The sequence below is a fragment of the Ailuropoda melanoleuca genome, chromosome 3 (genome assembly GCF_002007445.2).
Source record: "Ailuropoda melanoleuca isolate Jingjing chromosome 3, ASM200744v2, whole genome shotgun sequence".
In the NCBI taxonomy this organism is placed as follows: Eukaryota; Metazoa; Chordata; class Mammalia; order Carnivora; family Ursidae; genus Ailuropoda; species Ailuropoda melanoleuca.
In genome coordinates, this window is record NC_048220.1 from 107,760,003 (window position 1) to 107,773,728 (window position 13,726).

The window sequence follows — 13,726 nt, forward strand, 5'->3', positions numbered from 1 at the left end:
CTCTCTCCCCAGGGAGTTCTGGGTCAGAAGAAGTCCAACTGATAAGTTTTTCCAGAACTGAATAACCCAGAAACAGTGCCAGCAGCATCTTACCTCTTTTGTGGGTTTTGTATTGATTTTAAAGAAAATTCTCAGTTTAACATCTTACTAGAAATACAGCTCCATCCACGATAAACTTAGATACATGTGCTAAGAATTGTTTTAGAGATAACATTTGAGGGGAGGGGTGGGAAGAAGGAAGAGAGGGGTCCTTAAAAAATCCCTTTCAAAATATTGTCTTTCTTCTAAGTATTGAAAAGGCACAATATAACTCTTTCTTCTTTCAAATGATCTCATTGTTATTTATTGAGGGGAAATACCAAGTGTTTATTTATTTTGTTTAAAGGAGCTTCTTCCCTCCTGATGATTCACGTCGATATCATTTTCCTCTCCACTACCGAGGCTCTGAGACAAAGCCACAGCCCAACTGATATGCCGGTGTCAGAACAATTCCTGCCCTGAAGGAGGGTATGCAACCTTCTTTATTCCCTCTTCACAGACGTCCTTGAGCCCTTGAGACGGATGTGAGCGAGTTTTTCAGTGCTCATGCAAAACAACCATCTAAACATAACAGATGACATCAGCTTGGGCTTTTCAATTCCTGGATGGCAGCGGCGTGTTAATCCAGCCTTCATCCTGGATTTCATAAACTAAAACAAGAGAGCCTGGCAAGAGGACAGCGCGGCTGCTGGGTTGAGGAAATTGATGACGGGGAAGCATGCGGGCAACCCAGTGTATAAAACTCATAAACGTGTAGGCAGAGGCTCAGCTACCACTTTGGACAGCTGCTTCCCGCCAGCACAGACCACTCCGCCCGCGAAACCTGAGCCAGAGCCCTCGGGGAAACATGAAGAGCCTCTTGCTGCTGGCCACGCTCCTGGTACCCGCGCACCTGGTGGCGGCCCAGAACGCCAAGTATGCGGTGGACTGCCCCGAGAGCTGCGACAGCGCCGCGTGCAAAAGCAGCCTGCACTGCAAGAGGACAGTGCTGGACGACTGCGGCTGCTGCCTGGTGTGCGCCGCGGGGCTGGGCGAGACCTGCTATCGCACCGTGTCAGCTATGGACGGCGTCAAGTGCGGCCCGGGGCTCAGGTGTCAGTTCTACAGTGAGGAGGATGACTTCGGCGACGAGTTCGGGATCTGCAAAGGTAAAGGCTGACCCCCTGCTTCTCCCTGCCCCGGGGGGCACACGGAGGGCTTTTAGCCAGCGTGGGCGGTGCGAAGGCTTTGGTGCCAAGGACAAGAGGGAAAATGCAGGTGGCTTAGGGACAAGGCCCCCGCACAGGTGTTGTCAATGGCAGAGAGAGAGAGAGAGAGAAGGAGAACTCTGCAAACAGCAGCTGAACCCGGTGTGCTGGAAAGCACAGGGCATTTCACTCCTTATGCATAGGAGATTTAAGAAAAAAGTTGCAATGAAAAATTGTGTGGCTTCCCCTTCTGGAAAACTTTAGGAACTTGACAGGTAATCTGTTTGGATGGTTTAGGTGCTCTCTCTTCTGCAATGCAGTGATTGTGGAGGTCTGCACTTGATAACCTCTAGTGATGTCTAGCCCCGGGCTTAGTGATTCTTTGATCTTGAAAGGGTCTGGGGGTTGGAGGGCATCTCTCAGGATCAAATATTCTGATGAACACTAATGCACTTTGTGAAATAGGGTGGGCTTAAGAATGACTCACATTCTTGAAAGAGGGTACCCTGAAGTATAAACAAACCCCATTCCACTCTATAAAGGTGTTTGGTCAACTAGAAAAATAGCAGATGATTCAAGACAAGTAAAAATAACAGTAAAGAAAAATAAAAATTGGAAGTTTGTAAAGAATGAGAGTTTACAGACTTAACGAAAAATGTCATTAGATTGAAATCATAGCTAAACGATGTAGTTACACATTTATAGAATTTATTTCAAACTTAGTGACTGTAGTTTAAAATGTTTAGAATCAAAAGAATGGTGATTTTAAGATACTCTATAAATGGATACCTCATGATCTCATCATTAAAAGCTGTTATCAAGATGAAACACATATGTTATAGCCCAATTCATCAGTTTTTAACAAAAATAAGCTTTTAAAACAATTAAAGGGACTGGGAAATTTATTTCTTCTATTTTCTTTCTTATTTCATTCTTCTATTTTATGTATTTAATACAGTGGTATGATTTTATGAATGGTAATCATCCACCATTGAGCAGTCTCATTAATTCACCTGCCTTTTAGACAAATAGTTTATAAATTAATTTACCTTTTAATCTACAGCATATACTAAAGATTAGGAAATAAATGCTTGGACTATTAGGAGAATCTTATTTTTTGCTCAGTTTATTTTTGTTTATAACCAATGAAAGGTAGAATATTGAGGAAATTTTTTTGGTGAACATTCACAAATGTTTAAGTTGCCTAGGATCTATATTTTCTGTAAATTACAGGATTTTGCATAAGGAAATTAGGGAGGAAGTGGTTAATACGATCATCCTTATGGTATAGCAAGTATATGCAATAGATTGCTTTTTCTCTTGGCATAAAAATCGCCTCTATAAATGTGATCGTAAATGCGCCGTCACATATGGGTAAAGAAACATTGCAAGGCATCTGGGATCTTTAACAGTCTAACATTCTACTGAATGACTGAGGTAGCTGTTAATGGAATAGATTTTTAAAATGTATTTAAGATTGTTCTTTTTGGCACACTTCAGACTGCAAGCGAGTCTAGTTTCGAACATTTTTCTCTCTGCTGGAAATAGTGACCCTGTGTGAACCTCAGCAGCTCTATACAGAGATGTTGAATTTTGCTGTAGGCAAACTCCCTCCTTCAGCTTTTTCACAGAACACTCATAGGAAAACTGTATACTTAAGCTGCACATCCAGATGTTTTCTAAATATTCAGATGTTTGGCATTATGCTGCCAACAGTCAGCCAGCCAACACGTGTTTACTGAACACCTGCTAGCCACCCAGTGCTATTCAGGACACTGGGGGTTGCAATAGAAGGATAACTGAGAATTTGGCTCAAGTTTTAGTTTTCAATATCACTAGAGACACAGTCCCATCCCAATCCTGTGCGCTTTTCCACAAGAAAAAACCAGGCTCCTCTGTAATCTGAAGAGTGACGGTAAGAAGAATCCTAAATCTCTTCCAAGAATACATTCATCAACATCTACCTTGATCGTTCTGTGGATATTAGACTGCTAAGGGCTCAGCTGCGTCACTGCTTGTTCTTTCCCCAGCTGTGATCGTGCACTTTCGAGGATATTCTCACGCCAAGAGAATAAATAATCTGCATCTATTCCGCCTGCTTGTTAAGCACTGGGTCACCAAAAAAAAAAAAAAGACTAGGCTGTCTATTGAGATGCTGTTTCTGTCATAAAGACCCTGCACTTGTAATAAATGGGTTTGTCCTCTTCTCAGTACAGCATGTTTCAGTCTAAATATGAACACATTGAAGCTCTAACAGCTTCCAGATTTGGGGAGGTAAGCAGGTAACTTCTCAGCTCTCTTGTTCTTCTTAGCGTGTTCCATCTTAGATTTGCAGAAGGTTTTACTAGTAAATCCTCTCAACATCCGGGAGAATTAGGTAAATTGTGCTGCCATTTCAACAGAGAAGGGAATTGATCAGAGCCGGAGCAGACTGAGGATTGACCACTTCATGGAGAGCTGGCCTGACACCCTCCTCAGCCCCTGGTTAGTGTGGACGGAGCCCTTTCCTATACATTTGAAATAGTATTTTGTGGGTGAAGCCGGTGGATTCAAAGGCAGCATCACATCCTTCAAACTCTTTGAGAAGCTGATGCATGTGTCTGTTCAATTGCCCACCTCACTGAGCTGTCACGGGAGCCGTCTAAGGAAACTACGAGAACCTACCTGGTATTGAAACAGAAAGTGAACAGAATTAAGGCTGGTTCAAGGACGTTGGTTATGTGTGGCTATCTTCAACTAGACTTCACGGCAGGACACAACAGCTGAGGTGTCCGTGATCTGGTCTTAGTGTGCGATTTCACATTTGTGACTGAAAGTACCAACTTCCAAAGCTTGGGTTTTTTTAAGAATTGGATTTTACCTGACAGTCTAGATTCGTGAGCCTCATTCAGAATCTGGAGGCTGGGCACACAGGGGCTGTGAGACGGGGGGGCTTGTGCCCAGGGAGCGGCTCTCTCTCTAAACCTCCCCTTTGTCCTCAGACTGCCCCTACGGCACCTTCGGGATGGAGTGCCGGGAGACTTGCAACTGTCAGTTGGGCATATGTGACAGAGCGACCGGCAAGTGTCTGAAATTTCCCTTCTTCCAATATTCAGAAGCCAAGTCTTCCAACAGGAGATTTGTTTCTCACACAGGTATGAATTGATTTCAGTATAAACACTGGAAAAATAACCTCATTTTCAGTTTGAATACTTAAGAAATATAGATGATGAGAATAAAGCATTGGTTTGAATGATTTTGTTCTTTATTTTACTCAGGGGAAAGGAGTGGTGGTTGAGTTTCGTTGCTGTTGCTGTTTTTTTTTTTTTTTAAGATTTCATTAATAATTTGGGGGATCATACATTCTTCCATAAAGTTTACCCAGTTTTATGGAGAATAAATATGATTGATTACCAAAATACCTGTAATAAGAAAATAACCAAGGGGCGCCTGGGTGGCACAGCGGTTAAGCGTTTGCCTTCGGCTCAGGGCGTGATCCCGGCGTTATGGGANTACCTGTAATAAGAAAATAACCAAGGGGCGCCTGGGTGGCACAGCGGTTAAGCGTCTGCCTTCGGCTCAGGGCGTGATCCCGGCGTTATGGGATCGAGCCCCACATCAGGCTCCTCTGCTATGAGCCTGCTTCTTCCTCTCCCACTCCCCCTGCTTGTGTTCCCTCTCTCGCTGGCTGTCTCTATCTCTGTCGAGTAAATAAATAAAAAATCTTTAAAAAAAAAAAAAGAAAAAAAAGAAAATAATCAAGATATACAAAGTTCTTCGAATTCTTCAGTGACCTGTTTTACATACGTACTAGACAAAACTACTTCTCTCGCAAATTCATGTAGAAAAAACACACTCAAGAATTTATCAGATAAGGTTTAAGAGCCAAGATAGAAAATATTGAACATTTCTTCTTTTTTTTTTTAACAAAATGGAAGCATTTATATGGAATATTTCCAAGCATGCATTTGTATGGATTTTGGAGGGGATAAGAGACAGTATCTGTGATTGAAATTTGGGAATTATCTCTAAGCCTTTGAATGAAATTGTAGCTATAGTCACATGATTCTTGTTCTCGCATGTGTATTTTGTATCCAGTTTATTAAAATGTGAGAAATACAGTATATGAGAGGGTGCTGTGGACATATTTGGTTATCTTATGGAATAAATGACCAGTACAGTAAAGCTTCATTAAATTGAAAGTAGCTCATTTAAAACAACATGTTGCCATAGTAACTGCTAGTATCAACAAACTATGCGATTCCTCCCTCCCTTAGATATAAATAGTTGACAAGCCACATCCATTTCATTTAGTTTTTGTTTCTGGTTCTTTGCGCTTGAGGTAACTAAGATTTGAAATATTTGGCAAATGTACTTATTCTCCAGCTTTACCTCCTTCTTACACATGGATACAAGAAAGTACATTAAGAGAAAGAGGAAATAACTGTACGTTTAAGTGAATTTTTATGTCGAGGTGTGGCCATGCCCTTAAACATTAATTTAAAATGAACACACCCCCCTTTTAAAGCTATCAGGTAAGTATCCTTGTGAATATTTGATCTGGAAGTTGAGATCATCATTAATATTTTAAGTACTTATGACTTGTCCTATAGTCCTTGAAAAGCAAAATGGAAAAACATTGAGTTTTAAGTCTTAAAAACACATTTCGTATTGAGGCGAAATTTACATAACATAAAATCAACCATTTTGAAGTGAACAGTTCAGTGGCAGTTAGTACGTTAACAATACTGAATAGCTGCCACTTCAGTCCAGTTCTAGAACATTCTCACGAGCTCAAAATAAAACCCCACTATCCATTAAGCAGTTGCCCCCATTCCTCATAACCCACCCCCCAACCCTTGGTAACCATCAATCTACTTTCCGAGACCTACACATTTTTTGAATGATTTGATTACTTCAGTACAAGTTTGAAACATATTGTCTTAGTACAGCTAGCTGTCTCAAACACTTGGGTCTTTTGTCTCATTTTGCTTTCTTAAAACTGCAGGCTACAGAGCACTTTGAAGAACAACTTTTGTATTCCTCTTCAATCATTTATGGTCGCACTTAAACCTTTCCCACCAAGAAACAATTGAATCCCTTGTGAATCTGGTGTTTGGGATCAATGTTTGGGAGGCCATGAGAGCTCCTTTGGAATAATCTTCAGGAAGGGAATGCCCATCCCTCCTACTGCACACCCAGCCACATGTCCTCTTCTCTGCTGGACTTTTCTGCAGTCTTTTTCCCTTAAGCCTGTCACCCTCTGTCATTTGCATGAAGATTTTGCAGATATCTTGACTACCGTATAAATGATTTGGACACTGATATTTTGCTGGGTAGAAGTTACATTAGCGGTTACACAAAAAATATTTCTATACCCAAATTAGGTATCAAGATTCTTAGTAGAAATTTATGGGAAAAGCATTTTCTGACCTAAGGTGTTTGCTTTCATTAGCTAAAGGAGGAGCAAAAGATGATGACTAGTGTAATCTTGGTAAACCTTAGTCAGGTTCAGATTGGAGAGCAGAATCTCCTAAAGGCCTCATGGAGAAGACGCATAGGAGCTTCTCTGCTCAGTGGTGCGTTGTCCCTGTTGGACTTGCCGGGATGCATGTGCCACTGTTTATAGGAGGGGGCTTGGGGCTCAGCCCTGCCGTGGGCTTCACCTCTCCACAGATATGTTTACAAAGCCTGTGTAAGTGGTTCCAACGTTCATCCGCACAGGGACATCTTGAGGTCCCTTCCATACCCTGATTGCATGAACTTATCTTCTCTAGTTTTCTATCTATTGGCTACTACATTCTTAGCAAGTGGTTTTCCTGGCTACCTAGTTCTAGTTGTTGCTGTTGTTATTGTTGTGAGATTTCCAATTTTCTAAGACTTGGAATTTACAAGTAATTTTTAAGGCGGGGTAGGGACAGTAAGATCTGGAATATTTGATTACTTTGCACACATTCATCTGCCAGGCTGCACTAACCAGACAGCGTTCTGTATGAAGACGTGCACTGTTGAAGCAAACACACCTCGCTACTCCTAGAACCAGACAAATTTCACTTCGGAAAATTCTAAGTATTATAAACTTTTATGCAGAACAAGAGCGATCTTTATAAAAGTTCTCTCCTTTGAGCTGCCATCTGCCTTCTGGTGCCACACAATAAGCTAAGCCCTCTTCCATACCAGATAGTATGAAAGTCTTATTTAGAGATCTATTCTTTCATTTGCTCATTCCATAAGTATTTATTAAGCGCCTACTATGTTCCAGGCACTGTAGTAGCAGTGAACAAAACAAAGCCTCTGCCTTCTTGGAGCTGATGTTCTAGTGGTGGAGTGAGATAGTACGTGAAAAAAAAGACAAATGCATGTATAATGTAATGTCCAGGGACGATAGGTATACGGAGAGAAATCCTTCAGGGGGTGCTGACGCAGATGGCAGGTGCCGATTAACAGAGAGTGGGTGAATACAGTGAGCAGACTCTTTGAATCTATTAAAGATTTTATAGTACACCCTTTGTAGTACAAAAGTAAGATAAAAAGGTCCTTCATCTTAGAGTTGTAAACATCTGGACATGATTTGTATTCCTTCTCATTTCAGAGCATGACGTGTCATCTGGAGACGGCAATGCTGTGAGAGAAGAGCTCGTAAAAGAGAATGCCCGCTCTCCTGTAATGAAATGGTTAAATCCTCGCTGATCCTGGGTGGGATTTCTGAGAGAAGACTCTTATTTTAATGATCATTCAACACACAGCCAACATTTTAAGAACTGTCTAGATTATAGCATATGGACATGTGATATTGGGAGGCCAAGTGTGTGGGTCCGGAAAAAAAAAAAAAGTAGGCTACTAACAGTCCACAAAATGCATATGACTGAACACTTTTAGATATCTGTTAAATATTTGAATGCATATAGATTTGTTAAATATGTGTTTATAGGAATACTGAAGAACTGAAAATGCAATTTAGATAATGTGGTTGCAGATCAGCCAAAGAGAGAGCTAGCCAGAGCTGACGACCAGAGTGAGTCCACGTGTCCGTGACTCGGATGTACATTGATGTTGGGATACAGGATGGAGGGAGAGTTAGGAGTGAGAGAAGGTGGGGGCGGGGTGGGGAAGTGTGATATTCAGGTCTTCCTTGTGGTAGCATCAATAGGATTTAGTTCTGCTTTTTATTTAGTTTGGGAAACTTCAAAACAAAACAACCCCTGAAGGAAGTGGGATGTTTGAAGCTTGTGGGAGTTTGAGTCATAACCTTGACTTGAGGCAGGTTTCAAAGGGCTGCTACTTGTCACACCCAAGTTTCCGTATCTGAAGGATGATTTGGGGGCAGAGGGCAAACATACACTCCCATACATGGTTTTGAAGAATGTCACCCCAGCCTGAGAGAGCTAGGAAGTATTTTGTCTACTTGGAGGAGGTGTAAAGGTAAATATTTATATAGTTTTGTAAACTATTATGTTAGCATGAGGCATCCTCCAAACCCATACTTATCACCTTCTTGAGAAGATGAACGAAAGACTGTTTGTTTAAAATGAGTAGAATAAAGATGTAACTCTATAAGGTTTCCAAACATCCAAGGCATGGTAAATTTATTATTAATAATTATAGTAATATTAATAGTAATAAGCATAAGAAAAACCTAGGAAAAAATAGTCATTATGGATTTATGAATTGTCAGAAAATGAACAACAGAAGGAATTTATTTAAAAGTAAGTGCAGTGACTTAGATGAGTTTCAGATTTAAAGTAGAAAATACTTTTTTAGGTTTGGAAAAGAGTCAATTTTCTAGAGGAAACGTCAACTTTAAAATGTTGTTCATTTTCTTCTTTTTCTTTCCTTTAAAGTTGGTTGATAAGTGGACTTATGAGTACACTTGGGAGGATCTTAGCACAAACAGGTCTGTTGTACGAGATTTTGTTAGGAAATATTTGCAGAAGTATTTTATTTGGAGTGAAGATTATTTAAGAATGATTTCACTATTTACCTATATTTTATTCTCAAAGTTTGCCAACGGAGTTGTGAATGTGTGTGCGGGAGGCTCTTTGAATGTAAGCTGAATAAGCTGTTAGTATTTGTTTTAAAAGGCAAAGTTTATGATTGTTCAATAAAAAAAGAAGACCGCTGCTTTGAGTCCATACATGACTTTGTTAAATCATTAACTTATTTAAAAGACTCATCCAATGAACAAGAACTCTTTTTTTTATAAGATTTTATTTATTCATTTGAGACAGAGAGAGACAGCCAGCAAGAGAGGGAACACTAGCAGGGGGAGTGGGAGAGGAAGAAGCAGGCTCCCAGTGGAGGAGCCTGATGTGGGGCTCCATCCCAGAACGCCGGGATCACGCCCTGAGCCAAAGGCAGATGCTTAACGACTGAGCCACCCAGGCGCCCAGGAACTCTTGTCTGCATATTAAAGGCAGGCTTCTCAACTGACTGCTGCTACAGATAAACAGTTTCTGTCAAAACATGAGGCTAGAATATTGATTTCTTGGCCTCACATTTTTGGTCTCCTGATAAGTCGGTCCCTATATATTAACCCATTCTACAGAGGAAGAAACAAAAGAACCCTTCTGTACGTGTTTGAAGGTGCTCACGCTTCACAAGACATAGGCAAAGACTAACCTTTCGGCGCCTATGAAAGAAGAGAGTAGCTTTCAGCTTTGCAGCTTGAGAGCATCGTATCCAAGAACGGGATAGGTTCATGGGTGCGTTAGGAAAACATTTATATGAATTGACACAGTGCTAAAAAAAAAATTGTATTAGCAAAAACGTCAATTTGTCTGAGTTCATCTTTTTCCTTCAAAGATAGAAGAAATGGGATGTGAATGAGATCAAAAGTTATATCAATGTAAGATACTCATATTATTATTAAATTAGAACAACACACTGACAATCTTTACTTTTAATTGTGCAGTGAGGTTCAGGACATGCTGTCAGGGAGTGAAGTTACTTAGAGACCTCCACTTGGCCTGAAGTCCAGGCCACAGCCCAAATGTCCCTTTGGGGAAGGGTGCACAGTGGAAGAAGGGCTGGACCAGGGCAGGACTTGCCTGTGCCCTCGCTCTGCAGCATGGGAGACGGTGCATAGTACAAGCGAACAAAGGTGGGCTCACCTGCTCTCAGGCGCGGGCATATTTTCTAGCCATCCAGCTTCCTGGTACTGTTACCTCTCTGTGCCCCTCACTCCAAATGCTAGTCCCTGTCTATCCCACATTGCTTTCTGACTCTATTCTTCATAGCAGCAAAGCCAAAATCTTTGGATTTTGCACTTTTTGATTGCAATATTTTTGAGCATGCAGTTTTAAACTGTATACTATTAATGCACCATGTTCATTGTAAAACATGTACTCAGAGTAGAAACTTTTAAGGGATAAAAAATAAATATGAACAGAAGTTGTGAGATTTTTTTTCCCCCTGCACCCCTGTGGACTATCCCGGGAAACACTGGAGAAGTAAAAGAAAATGCCATGTCAGTGGTCTCCAGGGAGGCTTGACCTCATCTGCTGTTGAAGAGAAACTAAGCTGGCATATATTCCACAAAATAAATATTTCTGGAATGAATAAATTAATGGATGGATGGATGGATGAGTAGATGAGGGAAAGGTGGTTGGGTAGATAGATGGATAGAAGGATGTTTGGGAAGAAATATGGGTGAGTGGATGTCTAGGGGATTGAATGAAGGAAGGAAGGAAGGAACAAACAAACAATGAAGCAGGGGACAAGCTTGTCTCCAGCAGATCAGATGGGGCAGATGGCCTCCCATGCCTTTCACCTGCCAGCTCCCATCTCCCTGATGCCTACTTATCCTGCCTATGGGGACCCGAGGAGATGGAAAAAAGTGGGGGCATATGTGAGAGTCAGTGAATCTGACAAATAGGGTTGTCCAGGGCAACAGAAACAGGGAGTGCTTCTCCATCAGGCAGTGGGGACATCACCCATGGTAATGAAAAGTGTAAGGTAATTTTAATGGTAGCCAGATTGAGCTGTCATTTTCCGTGAAAGGCAACTGGGGAGGACTGTTGTTTCTATCCTGTATTTTATTCTTTTCCTTTATCCTGAGGTCCCTCAGAGTAAAGGATCTGTAGATATAATTCAACATCACACAGATATTTGGAGGGAAAATTGATTATTTCTGATCACCCAGAGTTGGCATTAATCATTGAACTAAGGCCTGGCTTTAAAAGGTGCATGTCATAGACCAGCGAGTCTCTAAGTTTATTATGCATTAGGATTACCTGGAGGCCTTGTTAAAATACAAATTTGATTCAGTATGTCTGAGATGAGGCCCAAGGACTTTCCATTTTAACAAGTTCCCACGTGATGCAGATGCTGCTTGGTCCCGGGACTGCACTTGGCGGATCACTGATTTAGCGAGATCTAGACTTGCCTAGAAAGGAGATAAACTAAAGAATGATCCAAACCAGTCATTGCCGGCCTTATGAAAGAACGCACTGCGATACTTCTGAACCAGTTGGTTCATTCAACTTATTTTTGTTGTTTAAAGATGCGTAATTATTTAAGCAACTGCGAGGGTTGAAAAATGTCAGAGAAACTTTAAATTGTGGGGACTTGACAGGGACAAATAGAAAACCATCAAAGAAGGCTGGAGGAGGAAGAACCAGACAATTAGGACATGGTCAAGGGGTGTGTGGTCTCATAGGAAGAAAGGCATTCAAGAAGAGTGACCGGGGTGCCATGTGTCATGAAGAGAGCAGGCAGAGCTAGAGTTCTCAGGAGGCCCCCGGTGACCATGGTAGAGCAGCGTCCATGGAGAGGTCAGGGTAAAGCCTTAATGAACAGTTCTGAAAACTGCATGGCAGGTGAGCACGTTTCTAGAAGGTCGTCTGGGAAGGACGGAAGGACAGTTAGTCTGCAACTAAAGAGGAGAGCACCTAGATACTAGGAGAGGATTTGCTTCTTTCTGTTCCCCCAAGATTAGGGAAACCGCCCGAAGCAACGATAGAGTCTGATGTGTTTGTATTAATCCAGGTTATACAATTCCATTTACATAGATTCTTGTGACATAACTCTCACAGAGTAGATGTGTTTATACATTTTCCAGCCCTCTAGAAAATATAGGAGTACATAGAAAGCCGAAATATTGGCGTTGAGGAGAGGGGCCCAAAGAATTTTAGTCTAAACCTTTTCTTTCACAGATGAAAACAGCTAGACCCAAATAAATTTGGTGATAAAATCTTGTGTATGGTGGTGAAAACTACTTATTATTGTATCACTTTTAGCCATTCATTTTTTTAAATGAAAACACTCAGATCTGCTGTTTATCTACCACATAGTTAAAAAATATCTAAATATATATATCTACATATATCTACATATATCTACATATATATATATATATATATATATATAACAGAGACTTAAAAAGTATACATGGTTTCATACAAAAATTCTATTGTTATGAATTTATTCTAAGGAAATAATTTTTGAGTGTACAAAAATATATATACAAAAAACAGTGGCAATGTTTTTGTTTTTTTTTTAAAGATTTTATTTATTTGACAGAGATAGAGACAGCCAGTGAGAGAGGGAACACAAGCAGGGGGAGTGGGAGAGGAAGAAGCAGGCTCCCAGCGGAGGAGCCTGATGTGGGGCTCGATCCCACAACACCGGGATCACGCCCTGAGCCGAAGGCAGACGCCCAACCACTGTGCCACCCAGGCGCCCCAGTGGCAATGTTTTTATAATATCGAAAAATTGTAAGCAGCCCAAAAAGGCCATTGGTAGCGTATTTCTTAAGAAAATGACCGTATAGCCAAGCGCTGACTATGCTCTAGCCATTGCAAGTCATGAAGTGTGCTTGGAGTGACTGACTTAGATCGAGATCCCTCCAAAGCAGAAGGTGACAACGTAATCAGGGCCGGGAGTCGGCCAGGGAGTGTGGCTGCAGCAAAACGCAACCAGGGTGCCAACTACTAGATTTTCATAAGTCCCTCTCCCCAGTGCAAAAGCAGCTATTTTATAAAGTAATAGCTTTATCAGGTTTCCCAGAAGCATTCCCTTTAGTTTTCACAGAACAATCCTGTTTTGTATTTCTAGCCTATTGATCTACATTGAATATTTAATTCAGTTTTGCGACAGCGGTAACTGGCACAAGAACAAATGTAACAGATTCCGAGCTTTGATTTCAACTGGTAGAATTGCCAGGGTGCAGACGCATCGCCCAGGGAGGCCGGTATGCCTGCGTCCTTCACTGTACAGCATGGACATACCAATAGTTGAATGGTATCGGGAGAGAAGGGGGACGCATGGTGATCTCCGTGAGATGATACAGTGGAGATTGCTTAAGAGCACTTCCACTGTGTGGTAGGTGGAAAAAAGCATGCTACGATGCCACAGGAATAATCTCATTTTTGTGAAAAAAATATATAAATGGATAGAAATGGAGATATTAATAAGGATGCTTACCTTATTTTTATATTTTCAGCAATATTCTAAATTCTTTGCCATTAGTTTTAATTGGGAAAACGAATAAAGCTCTCTCCACTTTTGGAAATGTCAATTGC

The 13,726-nt window shown here is 41.2% G+C and overlaps 1 protein-coding gene across 1 annotated transcript; it reads left to right on the forward strand.

Moving 5' to 3' along the window:
• The first annotated feature begins 464 nt into the window (after positions 1-464).
• Positions 465-9,337, forward strand: ESM1 (endothelial cell specific molecule 1). Its single transcript, XM_002927468.4, has 3 exons — positions 465-1,187; positions 4,208-4,360; positions 7,798-9,337. Exons 1-3 carry the CDS (start codon positions 887-889, stop codon positions 7,893-7,895), a joined length of 552 nt encoding a protein of 183 aa, XP_002927514.1. The 5' UTR covers positions 465-886; the 3' UTR covers positions 7,896-9,337.
• The last annotated feature ends 4,389 nt before the right edge of the window (positions 9,338-13,726 follow it).